General features: G+C 33.9%; 2 protein-coding genes across 3 annotated transcripts; one reads left to right on the top strand and one right to left on the bottom strand.

The window, feature by feature from the left end:
• The first annotated feature begins 2,062 nt into the window (after positions 1-2,062).
• On the top strand, positions 2,063-5,647 carry LOC123205148. Of its 2 annotated transcripts, none has more exons than XM_044622022.1 (4): positions 2,063-2,322; positions 2,914-3,478; positions 3,701-3,916; positions 4,008-5,647. In XM_044622022.1, exons 1-4 carry the CDS (start codon positions 2,209-2,211, stop codon positions 5,384-5,386), a joined length of 2,274 nt encoding a protein of 757 aa, XP_044477957.1. In that variant the 5' UTR covers positions 2,063-2,208; the 3' UTR covers positions 5,387-5,647. The 2 variants fall into 2 exon arrangements, with proteins under 2 accessions (XP_044477957.1, XP_044477956.1); XM_044622021.1 differs by having other exon boundaries at positions 3,659-3,916.
• A 5,467-nt stretch (positions 5,648-11,114) lies between these two features.
• LOC123205237 lies at positions 11,115-12,104 on the bottom strand. Its single transcript, XM_044622159.1, has one exon. It carries the CDS (start codon positions 12,102-12,104, stop codon positions 11,115-11,117), a length of 990 nt encoding a protein of 329 aa, XP_044478094.1.
• Positions 12,105-15,711: the final 3,607 nt, after the last annotated feature.

Genomic DNA, 15,711 nt, shown 5'->3' with positions numbered 1-15,711 from the left:
GATTTGATACATTGACCATGTGAGTTATCTCTCCACTCTATTATACCAAGCTATATCTCAATTGGGTTTTACTGTGAATAAGTACCCTACTATGGGTATGTTATCCTACTGTGAACATGTCTTACTGCAAGTGGTGTAAGGAATAAGTATTTATGATGCCCTCTTATAGCAATCTTATGATGTCTAGCATACATGTATCTCAAACCTTAACTCAACTTGACTTGCTCTCATTTCCACTTAAAAATATGTCTACTGCCATACTAGGGCTTAACTCTTAGGCATGTACTCTTGTGTATCGAAATCTCTTTACTAACTTTTGGGACAACCTTTAGACTTTTAGCTTGATTCCCTTTCTTTTCTTTTTATATTGTTCTACACATATGGGTGTGTGTTTCTTGATACACAGGGGTATGTCCTTTTGTTTTCTCATACACAACTAACCTCTATGTGGCCTCTTCCCATGTATTTTTCTCTACGCCCACGGGTGTGTGCTCTTATTAACATGAATGTGTGCCTTTTTAGATATTTACTTTACTTTTCTTTCTAAAACTCATCTCAACCACATCACTTTGTAGTGGTATTTCGATCATTTCTCCTCCACACACAGTTGTGTTAAAGCTATGCATGAGAAATCCATATGTTCTAGTTGACCGCTAATTAGTCAATGACATCCAACGTTCATTGGAGCATCAGGGATCTTGACCCAAAATCAGGAGTTCGTGTATGTGGGTATGTGTCCCATACCACACAACTGTGTAAGGAATACATACAACAAATCAAGAAGACCTAATTTCGATCCCTTCTCTGATTTCAAATGTTCACATGCTATCTACTCAATACTTTCACAAGAAAGAATGACTATATCATGAACACAAGTCGATCAACATACCATCAAATGTTTGAAACTCATAAATTGATCCACTTACTCAAATCAAGCTCAATTCATCAAGTTCATAAGCAATTCAATACACACACGGACCTTCCTTATGATCTTTTCACACTTTACTGCATTTCTCATGATTCAAACACACATAACACATATAATTCTCATTAAGAACAGATCCACCATCATGGTGACAAATATATATATACATAGCCATCTATATCTCATCATCTCAACCATGCTTATTCAATATAGCATAATAGAATCATACATCAATATTCCCAGATTAATGAACATAAACATCACAAAATCAAAGACATTCTTGATTCAATACTTTATCACACGCTAAGGAAAAGTAACAAGATCCTAACTTACCTCTAATTCATAGGAGATGGAGTGCACAGGTAGGTTCCCTTCTCTCTAGACTTCATCTCACAACGTCGTTAGAAAGTGATAGTCGAAATTGCTGCATAGAAGCCAAAATATCAAACTCTCTCTTGTCTCTCTTTTTTGAAAATTTCGTGCGTCTAGGGTTGAGAAATCATATCTCTAAAACGTAGCAAATGTGTTTTATATAAACTGGATTCGCATAACATCACACACGAGCGTGTATCCCCCCATACACAATCGTATGTCACACAATTTAAATTTTACACAAAATCTTTTTATCTAGTTGACGTGACAATGACACGCATAAAGACTCACATTTTGATTTTCAATTCACATTAACTCATGTATATATTCAATAAACTCACATATAAAGACTATTTGGCCTTCGAGATGTACATTTAGGTATTACAAATACTATACATCATATCGAACGAGTTTAAATTCAAACTTAAATTAAGTATTATAGCATTGATCTAAACTTACACTAACCTTAAATTTGATTTGATTCAATTCAAATCCATCGTTATTTATTTTACTATATCCTACAAGGTTGAATTCTATTTGAGGTGGTAATGCTAGAATAAAAAATGAATTGAGTTCAAGTCAATTTGAATATTCAACTTTCAAGTTTTGAGTGCTAGAAACTTATTGATACTATTATCATTAAAATAAAAGTAAAAAATAAATAATTAACCAAAAATTACCATAAAAATCCGGATATTAATTTGAATAAATAAGGAAAGAATGGGATCCACTTTTCAAATTTGAAATCGCGCTCCAACGGTCATATTTTTCTAGGTTTTTCTGCAACCAAGCTGTATATAAACCCCAAGCTTCTTCACAGTCTCCGCAACAAACAACCAGAGGCAGTGCTAAACCAAAAACGATCCTTTTTTTCAAAACCCTTTTTGAGTTTTTGTTTTCAAAATTCATCAATGGATTTCCACACCCTTACAAGGAAAGAGCTCCAGACTCTTTGCAAGAAGAACAAGATCCCTGCCAACATCGCCAACGTCGCCATGGCTGATGCTCTCTCTGCTCTTGAATTCGTAAGCTTTTCATTCAATCTGTCAATGCCCGTTTCTTGCTTCTGTTCTGAAAATGAAATGCTGGGTTTTAATTTTGAGTCGGTGGTAATCTTGAAATGAAACCCAGGTTAGTAATTCCTGATTCGGTTGCAATCAAAAAGTTCATATTAAAGGTTATTTTAATCTTGAATTGTTGAAATATGATCTTGTGTTTATTTGAGAAGAAACTGTTAAGAAAACTGGAAGAAAATTCGGGAATGATAGTGAATTTTTTTTTTGTCTTCGTAATTTGGAAATTAAATCCTGTTGAATTATTAGTGTCTGATTTTGTGGCAATTAAAAAGTTCAGATTTAAGTTTATTTTAATCTTGAAATATTGAAATTATTGGGTGAGATATCTGATTGTTCACAAATTTTCTTTAAGGTTCTGATTGATTGCCAAAAAGCTGTTTGTATAAAGTTCTTTTTGATGCTGAAGAAACATTTTCTTACTGAAGTGCTTCTGTAAAGAAGCTGTTTTGGCTGTAACTTTTCTCTCATGAATTAAACAGAAGTCTTGATTTTCATTTTCATCAATTAAATTGACATTCTTGCATTTCAATGTCTCTTCAGGTTGAAGGACTGGATGAGTTCATGAACCAATCCCATTCACCAGAGAAAACCACCCAGACTGAATCAGCAACGATTCCAAGGACTGCTAACAGAACCTCAACCAGAAGAAAACCCATCAAGGAGGATCCTGAAACCGTGCAACCAATGACCAGAACTCGCCGTGCAACAAGGAAAACGTTAGAGAAAGATTTTGACCAAGAAAACCAGAATCTGAATGTGGGTGAGACTCCTATAGTGAAGGACAATGCAGCAAGCCGGAGAAAGGCACCAGCTGCTTCAGCTAGCAAGAAAACGGACTCTCAAGTGAAGGACAATGTGGGAAGAGAAATGAGTTGTGTGGTTGAGACTGAGACCCCTATGATGCAGGCTGGTAGGAGGAAGGCCACTCAAATGGGTTCAACTAGAAGAAAGTTGGAGGAGGAATCAATACAGCGCGTGTATAGCACAAGGCGGTCTGTGAGACTCCTGGAGAAGACCTTAGCCGATTTGAGTTTGAAGGATGAAGTGATGGAAGAGCCTGTTAAGATGGATGTCTTGGATGAAACTGGAGAGAAGGATATCTGTGGTAAGTGTTCTAGAACAGTAAATAGAATGTTATTGTGTTTGAAATTAATTTTTTGTTGCTTAATTGAGGCCATAATTTGTGTTAGTCTATTGTAGTTTGGTTAAGTGAAATTTTTAAGTCTGTTATGCTGTGCTAAAATTGTCAAGAGATTTTGATCATTTTAAATTTTGTGTGATGGAGAAGTGAGTTTGGAAACGAACAATGATTCAGAATTTTCTTCAGGTGTAATTTTTCTCAAGTCATTGGAGAATGAAAGGGGATCGGAAGAAGTATGTGAGGAGGACAAGAGCAATGAGAATGGAGAGGAAGATTGCAATTTGGGCACTCAGAATTCTGTCAATATGGATAATGTTTCAGTTTTAGTTGCAGAGGATGACAACCATGATGAGACTTCTGATGCATCAGATAAGCTTCCAGTTGAAAATTCAAATGAAATTGGTAGGTGATATGCAGTACTAAAGTTTTATTTTGTGCTGTTTTTAATGTACTATTTACGTAAGTTCTCTGAAAGCATATTATTGCTTTGCAGAACCAGTTGATATTCCAGAAACTGAGTCCTTATCTGAAGCTGATAATACATCTATTAAGGTGATGGAACCTGAAGAGCCCCTTGCTGATGAGAAATCTGATAAAATCTCTTCTCAGGTGGTAGAAGATGTTGTTCCTGAAGACCAGTTTGTAAACTCTGGCAAGAATTCAGAGGCTGATACCAATCAATCTGTTACCAATTCCATTGCTTCTCCAATGAAGAAGCAGATGATGGAACCTGAAGGGCCCCTTGCTGTTGAGGAATCTGATAAAATTTCTGCTCAGGTGGTGGAAGATGCTGTTCAGGAAGACCATTTTGTAGACTCTGGAAAGAGGTCAGAGGCTGATACCAATCAATGTGTTACGAATTCCGTTGCTTCTCCATTGAACAAGCAGTTTGCAGTTGAATGTGTTGAAAAAGAGAGTGTTCATCTGGACAATGTGGTGGCAACCTACAAGTCTGATGGTCCAAATGTTGAGACAGACAATGTTATGGCAACCAACATGCAGATTCCAGTTGAATGTGTTTTGAACATGCAGGTTCCATTTGAATGTTTTGAAAATGAGAGTGTTCATCTGGATCTCGATAATGTTGTGGCAACCGACAGTTCTAATGGTCCAGATGTTGAGACAGACAATGAGTTTGAGTCAGACAATGCAACCTACAATTCTGATAATCCAAATGCTGAGACAGATGACGAGTTGGATTCAGAGAATAACGTGGAAACCTACAGTTCTGATTATACAAATGATGAGACTGACAATGAATCTAGTTCAGATGATGAACTTGTTGATGTTCAATTGACTGAAGTCGAAGCTCCCATATCTTCTGTAGAAGGATCAGTTGATGTTAATTTGATTGGAGCAGAAGTACCCACTTCTGATGATATCGAGGAAAGATTTGATGCAGAAGGGACCAAAGAAGCAGAAGTTTCTTTTGAGAACAAGACACCAAAATCTGTGAAGCAAATTGATTCAATCTCTGGGGACCAGACTCCATTTGGAGCTGATTCAATTTCAGGCCAGTTTCCACGACCAACTCGGTTGACACCAATGCGGTCTTCTAACAAGAGACATGCCACAGCTCAGGAACTAACTTTGCCTGCATGCAATAAGGAGAACATTGACAGCATTGGGTTCCAGTTGGAGTCTAAGAAGGATAAAGCAAAGAAGGACAAGAGCACAACTGATGAGGACAGCTTGGTGAAATCATTGCAAAAGAAAAGTCTAAGGGAGCTAAACAAGATGCTGAGAGAAAAGCTCATAATAACCAACAAGAATAGGAACAATGATGGACCAAATGTTGCCAAGACAAGACCGGCTTTGCAGGCTCTGCCAGAGAATGTTATGGCTCCTGCTGACCCAAACAAGGAACACTGAATATAAAACTGAGTGTGCTGACCACTTTTTGGTTGTGCTTTCACTTTTTAATGATCAAATGATCACAGAGGGGGTTTTAAACCTGGGTTTGCCTCCGTTCTTTTTGCCTTTTTTGCAAGTTAATTATGGTTTTTATGTTCTTTTGCAATAATGTTGGCTACTGAAAACTGTTGCTGATACTGAGAATTTGGTTTCAAAGAAAGTTCATCTTTGCTTAGATGAATATTTGATTCTTTTTGGCAATGTTGATGAGTTCAATCATCTTTAGTCTCTCTCACTTGCATTGATACAACTTTTTCCCACCCAAGGTTAACCCTTCAACTTTAAAAACTTAAAAGGGGCATTTAGTTTGAGTAATGTTTTATTATCAAAATACGAAGATTACGATAGATTACTTAAAAGATTATCGGGTATAAATGATTTTATGTTTGATAAAATTTGGTAGGTATAAATAATTATTGTGTTTGGTTAAAAGTAATAAAAAAATATTGGTAAATTATTTTACTTAAATGCCCTTAAGTATAATTATTTTTTATATTATTTGTTATATTAATTAAAAATAAATTTATTTTTTCTCAAAAAATTAATAAATAATAATATAATTATAATAAAATCAAAATTATCTTAATAATCTTTTAATATATAGGATGAAGATGGTAATCAGAGTATACCTATATTACCTGTCATGTCATTACTGACAAATAAGGTAATATAAGTAAGTAATTTTTAAATTCATGGAACCAAATGGCTCCAAAGTCTCATTCATAAACAAAATTTCACAAAATCCGTAAAACCTTCATTTAACCAAAAAAAATTTAAAAACCTAAGTTTTATTATATATTTTCCTCTCTCAATTTGAAAATTAAGTTTATCGTCTTTAACGACAGTTTCAAAACCTTAAGAAAGAAATTATTATTTTTCAAACTTTAGATTGAAGGATAAATTATTAGATTTTTAAATTGAGGAGAGAAAATATAATAAAACTTTAGTTTTTTAAAATTTGTTGTTAAATGATGATTTTATCTTAAATTTTAATAAAGAATTTTAATAAAATTTTGCTCATAGACAAAACTTTAGGTTTTTAAAAGTTGAAAAGTGTGAGTTTAAAATTACTCCTGACCATAAGTGGGAACAAGTCTTTTGGCCTAATCTTAATAGAAATCATTTCACAGTGTTGTTTTTATGTTGTCTCACATCGAAAATTGAAAGGGGCTAAAGGCAAAGTTTACAAGTGTGAGGAAAAACTTTATCCTTTGAGCTAACTTTCGGGGTGAGAAGCCCTAAGATTACTATCCAAGTCTTTGGGAAAGGATCTCACCCCATAGTGGTAGTAAAACTCGGTAATTGTTCTCAACAGAACACATAACATGAACAAAAAAGTTTTATAAATTCGAAACTTTTCAACAAAAAAATTTAACATTCAAATACCAAGAAGGCATATATGAATCTCATCTCATGAGTTATTGAATACAAAGTGGCGCAGTGACATCTTCTTAACACATTGAGAATCTTTCTACTATCACATCAAGTAATACAATGAACAAGAAGAATTTTGAGACATGAAGAAGAAAAAGAACAAAATATCAAAACATGCAACATAAAACATTTGCAAAGAATTAATAAATTCAGTAACCTGATGGAGCTGACTTACGACCGAAATAAATACTTGTTGGCTTAGAGTTATAATCCTTACTGTAATTTGGCTTTGAGTATTCACTATGATATTCTACCGATTTTGATTTTTCAAAATCCACCTTACGATCGTAACCATTGCCATTTGGCTTATCACTATAGTTGTTACCACCTCCGGGCTTCAAACCATAACGGTTACCTTCTAGCTTAGAATCGTAACTCTTATCCCCAGGTTTTGGCTTCTCAACATATGGGTTGGAACCATAACCTTTGCCTTCTGGCTTAGCACCATATCCCTTCTCCTCAGGCTTAAACTTCTCAACATGTTGTTTGAACTTAAAACCATTTGCTTTTACCTCGGAATCGTAACCCTTTTGCTCAGATTTTGACTTGTCAACATATGGTAACATGTGTAACGAGAATAATATGTTAAACATGTTGAACACATTGTGTTAACGAGTTATGTCATGTCAATCCATCCGTAAAATAGGTCGTGTTTAGGTTAGATATTTTTCATATAATTCTAATTCATACCATATTTGGTTGAATGTTATTCAAGTCATGTTCATTTTGAGTGTCTTCTGACTGTAATATGAAAAGATACAACCCATAAAACGAACTATTAACTCTACATATCTCTATCTTCATGTAATTACTCTAAACAGTTACTGTAGTGCTACAAAGTTAATGAAATGAGCGGTTCGTAACTTCCCCAGTTTTTATATTTCAATTACATCTTTTATTTAAGGATATATACTAAGACTTCAGAATAAGATCCTTGGGCGAACACACTTTTAAATCACATATACCTTTGTTTTTTTTTTTTTTTTAAGTGTAATTCGGATTACTTGCGTTTAAGTTCTTGCATTTAAAGGACGAAAAACTATCATTCAGCTACAAATTCAATACTAAGAAATGACTGGAAGTTAGTTTTATATTCTGCATTTTTTTTGTTTTGATTTTGTTATGTGCAATTCAGATTATGTAAAAAGACTGAACATTTGGTATCAGTGCAGTGTGTGATCTCCACCTTGATTTAGTGTTGAATGTTTATGAAATTTATTTTGAAACTGATTGGGTCTTTAGAGAGAACTAATTTCAGGCCTTTTTTTCAGCTTAAAATGATTATTTAGACGGATTAGAAATAAAAAACAATTGTTTATTTCTTATCAAATCGGGATTCTATTTTAGTTCAGTAATAATATGAATAGATTATGAAGGACCAATATAAAAGCACATATAGACTATTAAACACAAGCGACGAGTTGTATTCAGCAACTTTTTGATACTCAACCTTGATAGAAGTCGCCTACTTCTATCTAAATTCAAGTCATTCTAAAGACGTATCAAAATATATCATGGAGGTAGGTTTTGGACTATAGGGCATTGTGTCATATAATATTTTTATTTTTATTTATCTTTCAACATGGTGGATATTAAAATTAATTATCTAATTTTATTGTCCATATTGTATTCTATTTTATGTAATACTTTGAATTGTACATTTTAGTTGGTGACGAGAAATCTTAAAATACATCACAAGAACAGGAAATTTTTTAGGTTTTGAAACTTTTCAACAAAAGGAGAATTTAATATTCAAATACCAAGAAGGTATGTATGAGCCTCATCTCATAAGTTGTTGTATACATAATGGAGCAATGACATCCTCATTACACACACAAAGGTAATCTTTCTCTTATCACAAACCAGAACAATGAACAACAAGAATTTTAAGATATAAAAATGAACAAATATCAAAACATACCACATAAAACATTTGCAAATAATTTATAAATTCAGTAACCAGTTGGAGCTGATTTACGACCGAAATCAATATTTGTTGGCTTAGAGTTATAACCCTTACTGTAATTTGGCTTTGAGATTTCATTGTGATACTCTACCGATTTTGATTTTTCAAAATCCGCCTTACGACTGTAGCCATTACCATTAGATCCGTATTTATTACTTTCTGGCTTGGTTTCATAGCCCTTATCCTCAGGCTTTGACTTCTCAGCATATGGTTTGGAACCATAACCATTACCATCTGGCTTTGAACCATAACCCTTCTCTTTAGGCTTATACTTTTCAACTTGTTGTTTGAAGTCATAACCTTTACCTTCTATCTTATAATCGTAACCGTTTTGCTCGGGTTTTGACTTCTCAACGTATGATTTGTAAGCGGATGATTGAGAATCATCACCCTCAGGGTTAGTGCTATGGCCATAATCACCAGCAGAGACAAGGATAAGCAATGAAACGCCATAATCACCAGCAGAGACAAGGATAAGCAATGAAACGAGAAGCAAAGAGGTTGTGAAGAAGATACGAGTGAGAGCCATGACTCAGAAAATATTACAACAAAGAAAGAGAAGATGTATTGGTGAATTGCTAAAGGAAGAACCAAAATGGCCTTTTATTGATAACATGAACTGATAATTTAATATATACATGTAACAATACAATACACTGCTGCACGATTGGAGAAGAAACTATCATGATCAAGCCTGCCAATAAGATAAGTGAACGTGGCTGCATGAATAAGCTTGAGGTTTTTAATTCATATAGTTGCCCTCCATGAACACATATTATATATGTGGCTGTTGGAAATCTCATACTATTGAATTGATTCTAAAGTTTCTTTATTATTTTTTATGTCGTGGTGTCGTGAATCATTGGCTTCAGAACGATTTGGAAGTTTTTTTTTTTTTTTTCCTCTCATCAAGGATATTATCCATGGTGATTTTACTGGTTTTATATATCCTCAATATCTATTTTTATATGGAAATCTTTTATTTTATATATCATTTCCGGAGATTCACCTTGACTGGGCCAACACTTGTGTCACGCATGATATGCATGTAAAAGCTACATAACTAACATGAAAGATTCAAACAATAGATTGGCAATTTGTGACAAGATTTGTCAATGTGATACAATATGTAAAAAAACAGGCCTGAGTTTAGTATTTTTTACATCATTAACAAATTGATCATGTTTGGGTTAACTCATTTGTGAAATAGGTTGTGTTTGTGCTGACCTTCATAACTTGAACACAATTTATATATAAGTATCATTATATGCATGTAAAAGCTACATAGATTTAAATACTAGATTGACAATTTGTGACAAGATTCATCAATTTGATATGATATGTAAAAAGTAAGTTCGAGTTTAGTATTTTTTACATCAATAACAAATTGATCATGATTGAGTCAAATCGTTTGTAAAATGGGTTGTGTTCTGGTTGACCTTTATAACTTAAACATGATTTGTATATAAGTATCGTATTTTTTTTTTGTGTCAAAACGGGTCTAATGAGGTCAATTCAAGTTATTTATAAAATGGAAAATATGTAAAATATGTCAAAACAGATAAAACTCATTAAACAAGTTGAATTGGTTGTGTTATAATATAACCTATTTCTAAAATAGGTTGAATTATTCTTGTTGTATCAAACCCTTCATAATATAGTCATTTTCGAGTTAAGTGTTTTCAACAAAATTTTAATTAGGCTGTGTTTAGGTTAATTGTCTTCCAACAAGTAATACAGAAAGATAGAATAGGAACACAACACATTAATAGGAATGCTAACTCTAGATTTTGTTGTCAATCTTTCAAACAAATCTTTAGAAGAGGAAGTGTTTTATTATAATGAGAAAAGTGAGAAGATATTGAAATAATATTGACTTTGTTGAACATATCCTTATTTTGGGTAAACCAAAATAAATAGCATGTGCTTTCTCTTAGTGTGATTGTTTGCATTATTTTTTCCTCACACTCTCTAATTCGTTTAGTAAGGATTATCAATAAAACAGAAGAAAATTGTCTTCAAAACAAGTCAAGGAAATTTGAGACTTTAATTAAGAAATTAAAATTTAACCTTCAAACATCAAGAAGCTTAATTGAATTCTCATCTCATGAGTTGTTGAGGAATGCATAATGACACAATGGCACTTTCATTACAAACAACTGATCATTTTCCTCTTACCACAAATCAAAGAACTCATTGAACAACAGGAATTTGGAGACATTAGAAAACTGAAAGCAAAATAAAACAAAGAATAGGACAGAGAACATTTGTGAAGAATGAATCAATTTAGTAACCAGTTGGTGGTGCTGATTTACGACCAAAGTCAAAACGTTTTGGTTTTGAACCATAAACATTTCCTTCTGACTTGGAAACATATTCATTATCCTTAGATTTGGATCCATAACCATTACCTTCTGGCTTAGAGTCGTAACCCTTTTTCTCATGCTTTGACTTCTCAACATATTGCTTGAAACCATAACTATTGTCTTTTGGCTTTGAATCGTAACCTTTTTCCTCAAACTTTGATTTCTCAACATATGGTTTGGTGGCATAACCATTAACGCTTTGCTTCGAATTGTAACCTTTTTCCTCGTGTTTTGAGATCTCAGCGTACAAATTAGAGCCATAATTGTTACCTTCTAGTTTGGAATCGTATCCCTTTTCTGAAACTTTCGATTTCTCAACGTACACTTTATAACCATAACCATTACCTTCTGATTTAGAAGCATAACCCTTTTCCTCATGTTTTGACTTCTCAACATATAGCTTGGAGCCATAACTATTAGCTTCTGGCTTTGAATCGTAATCCTTTTCCTCAGATTTTGACTTCTCAACATACGGTTTGGAGCCATAACCATTAACGTTTGGCTTGGAATAGTAACCCTTTTTCTCATGTTTTGATTTCTCAACGTACAGTTTAGAGTCATAACCGTTAGCTTCTGGCTTGGAATCGTAACCTTTATCCTCAGGCTTTGACTTCTCAGAATATGGTTTGGAACCATAACCATTACCTTCTGGCTTAGAATCATAACCCTTCTCCTCAGACTTAAACTTCTCAACGTGTTGTTTGAAGTCGTAACCATTATCTTCTACCTTGTAACCGTAACCCGTTATCTCAGATTTCGACTTCTCAACATACGATTGAGAATCGTGACCTTGAGACTTTGGTTTGTCACTCCCAGGGTTGGTGCTATAACCGTAATCACCAGCAGAGGCAACGCTAAGCAATGGGAAAAGAAGCAAAGAGGCTGTAAAGAAGATACGAGTGAGAGCCATGACTTGAAAATTTTACAAGAAAGAAAGAGAAGATGTGTTGGTGAATTGCTAAGGAAAGAACCAGGCCTTTTATAGATAACATGAACTGAATTTAATATGCAAGTAAATATAGAATACATTGCTGCACGATTTGAGAAGAAACCATCGTGATCATCCCTGCCGATAAGATATACAAATGAACGTGGTTGCATGAAAAAGCTAGAGGTTTTTAATTCATATAGTTGCTCCCCATGAATACATACATGTAGGATGTAGCAGTTGGAAATATTATATTATTGAATTGATTCTGAACTTTATTTATTATTTTATATGCCATGGCGTCTCGAACTGTAACAGGACGTCAGAAACATGAAATTTCTCAAGAATTATATGATCTCCAAGGTGATTTTACTGGTGTTATTAATCTTCAATATCTATTTTTCTATGGGCCCTTTTTTATTTTTATGTCATTTCTGGAGATTCACTTTGACTGGGCCAAAACTTGTGCCATGCATTATATGTAAAAGCTATGTAACTAACATGAAAGATTTAAAGGCTAGACTGGTAATTTGAGACGTGACTCGATAATATCGTACTATAAATAACAAGTGGGTTTCAGTTGAGTAATTTTTATATGAATAGCAAATCGATCATGTTTCTGTCAGCCCATACATGAAGCGGGTCATGTTTGGGTTGACCTTTCAAAGCCCAATTACGATCTATATATAAGTATCTCGTCATTTTATGTCTTATCAAAAAGAGTAAAATCAAATCAATCCAGTTCATATATAAATCAAAAACATGTAAAATGTGTCAACACTGATAAAATAGGTTGAATTGGTTGTTAACACAAAATGTTTCTAAATAAGTTAGATGAATTGTATTTTGTCAACTTTTTCATAAAATAGGTCTTGTTCAACTAAAGTGTTTTTACAGAATTTTAATTGTGTTATATTTGGGTTGAGTGTCTTCTTACTCGTAAGATGAAAAGACACAATAGAAACATGACACATTAACAAGCGAACCGTTGTCTCTAGATGTTATTGTCAATCATTCAAGCAATTCTTTAGTAGAGAAAGTGTTTTATTGTCATGAGAAAAGTGAGAAGATATTGAATTAATGTTCACTTTGTGGGAAGCAAGCTTGTTTTGGATGAATCACGTGTTTTTTCTTAACTTAGTGTTGATACAGATAACTCATGTATATCTTTAACTATATATTTTATTTTATCATATCTAGTTATATGCAACTCGTGTATTTTTTATCATATATTTCGTTGTGTCATATCCAACTATATACAACTTTAATCATAACTTAATTTGTTAAGTTTGTACCTAACCTACTCCTACACGTGTATTATATATTTTCACATTAATGTAAATAATTATTAGCTTTTGGAGTTCCAATATCGATTACATGGTATCAAAGCTTTTTAAAGTCTAACAACTTTTTTTTTCATGGCTGCTGATAGAGCAATTATCAATGTCGCAAACTCGTCCACACCACATTCTACTCCTCTTCCAAATATAGCCTATCTTTTACCTTTGAAATCTCCAAATCTTGCCTTTGTTGCATGGATATCAACTGGCTCACCTTATTGATGACAATTAATCACCACCACCAAAATTAATTAATGGGATAGAAGTTAATCCTGCATACACATCATGGTTCAGCCAAGATCAACTCATGTTGAGCTGGATAATAAGTTCTCTCTCTAAAACAGTCTTTCCTTAGGTTGTTGATGTCTCCATTACAAGGGAGGCTTGACAAAAGCTTGCACAAACATATGCGTTTGGCTCAAGAACACAAGTGCGACGATTTAAGGTTTAACTGAATAATCACTGTCGAGATAATGATCCCATTCCCAAGCATGTGCAGTGGATTAAAATTGTTTTCGATCAATTGGGTGCCCTCAATCATCTAGTAGATGACAAAGACTTTGTTGATAAGATGCTCTCAAGGCTTAGACCAACATATCATCTGTTTATTCGTGACATTGAATCACGTCTTACTGTTGTGTCCTTCAATGATCTCTGCGGTTTGTTGCTTAGTGAGGAAACCCAATTGGCTAAGGACTCTGTGCAAGTCGAAGTTGTTGCCTTTTCAGCCCAATACACTTCACGTCAATCCAACACCAAAGATAAAGGAAGTGGATAGGGTAGGTAGACCTCATATGGACAAGTTTATGGCAGTCATTTCTCATCTGGATCTTTTTCAAATTCTAACAATCCTAACCATTTTTCAGGTGGCACAAATAATCAATTTTCCAATTAGTTCTCACGTGGCATTTTTTCACATGATTCTCTGATCCCGTGTTATAATTGTCTTGGTATCAGACATGTCTCAAAACAATGTCCTTCCTCTAGAATGCAAGATAATAGCAACTTTTAGACTCAAGCAAGACCACACAACAACCTGACCACATCAACTAGTGCTTCTAAACCAGGAGTTATTGATTTTGAAGCCACTCATCATATAAATAATGACATGGAAAACCTAACCATTCATTCTAAATATACTGGATCAAAAGAGTTTGCTATCAGCAATGGTAAAACACATCCCATCACTCATATTGGTTCTAATAAATTTTCACTTAATTCCAAGTCCTCTTCCTTTCAAGATATTTTTTATATTCTAACTGTTTGTCAAAATTTACTTTTTGTTAATGTGTTTACTCATGCTAATCATGTTTCTCTTGAATTTTTTCTTGACCATTTTTTGATTAAGGATTTGGCAATGAAAGTAGTACTTTACAAAGGCTTGAATGACAAGGGATTATATTCCCTCTCATTAGAGTCATTTCATTCTTCTTATGGTCGTTATAAAGCCTTTTGTTTTACCTTGTCAATCTGGCATGCACTATTGAATTTCTTATGGTGGTTATACTCTAAGTCCACTAAGATTGAATTTACTTGTGGACCTCTCACAATTTCCCAAAATTAGCCATTCCAATTGACCACCTCTTTTTCATCACCTCCGCAACCCGAGAAAAATATTCATCCTATGATAACTAGATCAAATTAGAGAACTTGAAACCTGAATTAAATACCACAACCATGATTATACCTAAATCACTGGATTCTTTTGTAGAGAGCTTCAAGCACAAAGTTTGCGTGATGCGGTGAGTGAAGAAATTGATGCCCTTTTATCCCATGCATATCGGATTTTGTACTTTGAGAAAAAGCATCCAATTTAGTTGAAAAAATGGGTGTTTAGAGTTAAAAAGAATTGTGATGACACTATCAACTACTATGAGGCACGAATTGTTGCAAAAAGGTTCCATCAACACCTTGGCATCGACTACTTTGAAATATTTAGTTCAGTAATCAAGCCATCCACAATCCGACTCATCCTATCACTTGCGATGTCTCTTGACTAGAATATCAAGAAGTTAAATGTTTCTAATACTTTCTTACATGGAAAACTTGATGAAACTATGTGCATGGTGCAACCTCATGGCTATGTTGATCCAATGAAACCATATCATGTGTGCTGCCTATAGAAGTCCCTCCATGGCCTTAAACATGCACCAAGGTGTGGTTTTCCCACCTCACTACTCTTTTATGCAAGCTCAAATTTTTTGGATCCAAAGTTGATACTTCATTTCATTGTTATAGGCAAGGGAACA

This window comes from Mangifera indica, unplaced genomic scaffold (assembly GCF_011075055.1).
Source record: "Mangifera indica cultivar Alphonso unplaced genomic scaffold, CATAS_Mindica_2.1 Un_0002, whole genome shotgun sequence".
Classification (NCBI taxonomy): Eukaryota; Viridiplantae; Streptophyta; class Magnoliopsida; order Sapindales; family Anacardiaceae; genus Mangifera; species Mangifera indica.
Note: the sequence above shows the minus strand (reverse complement) of the source record. Positions and strands in the feature narration are given on the sequence as shown.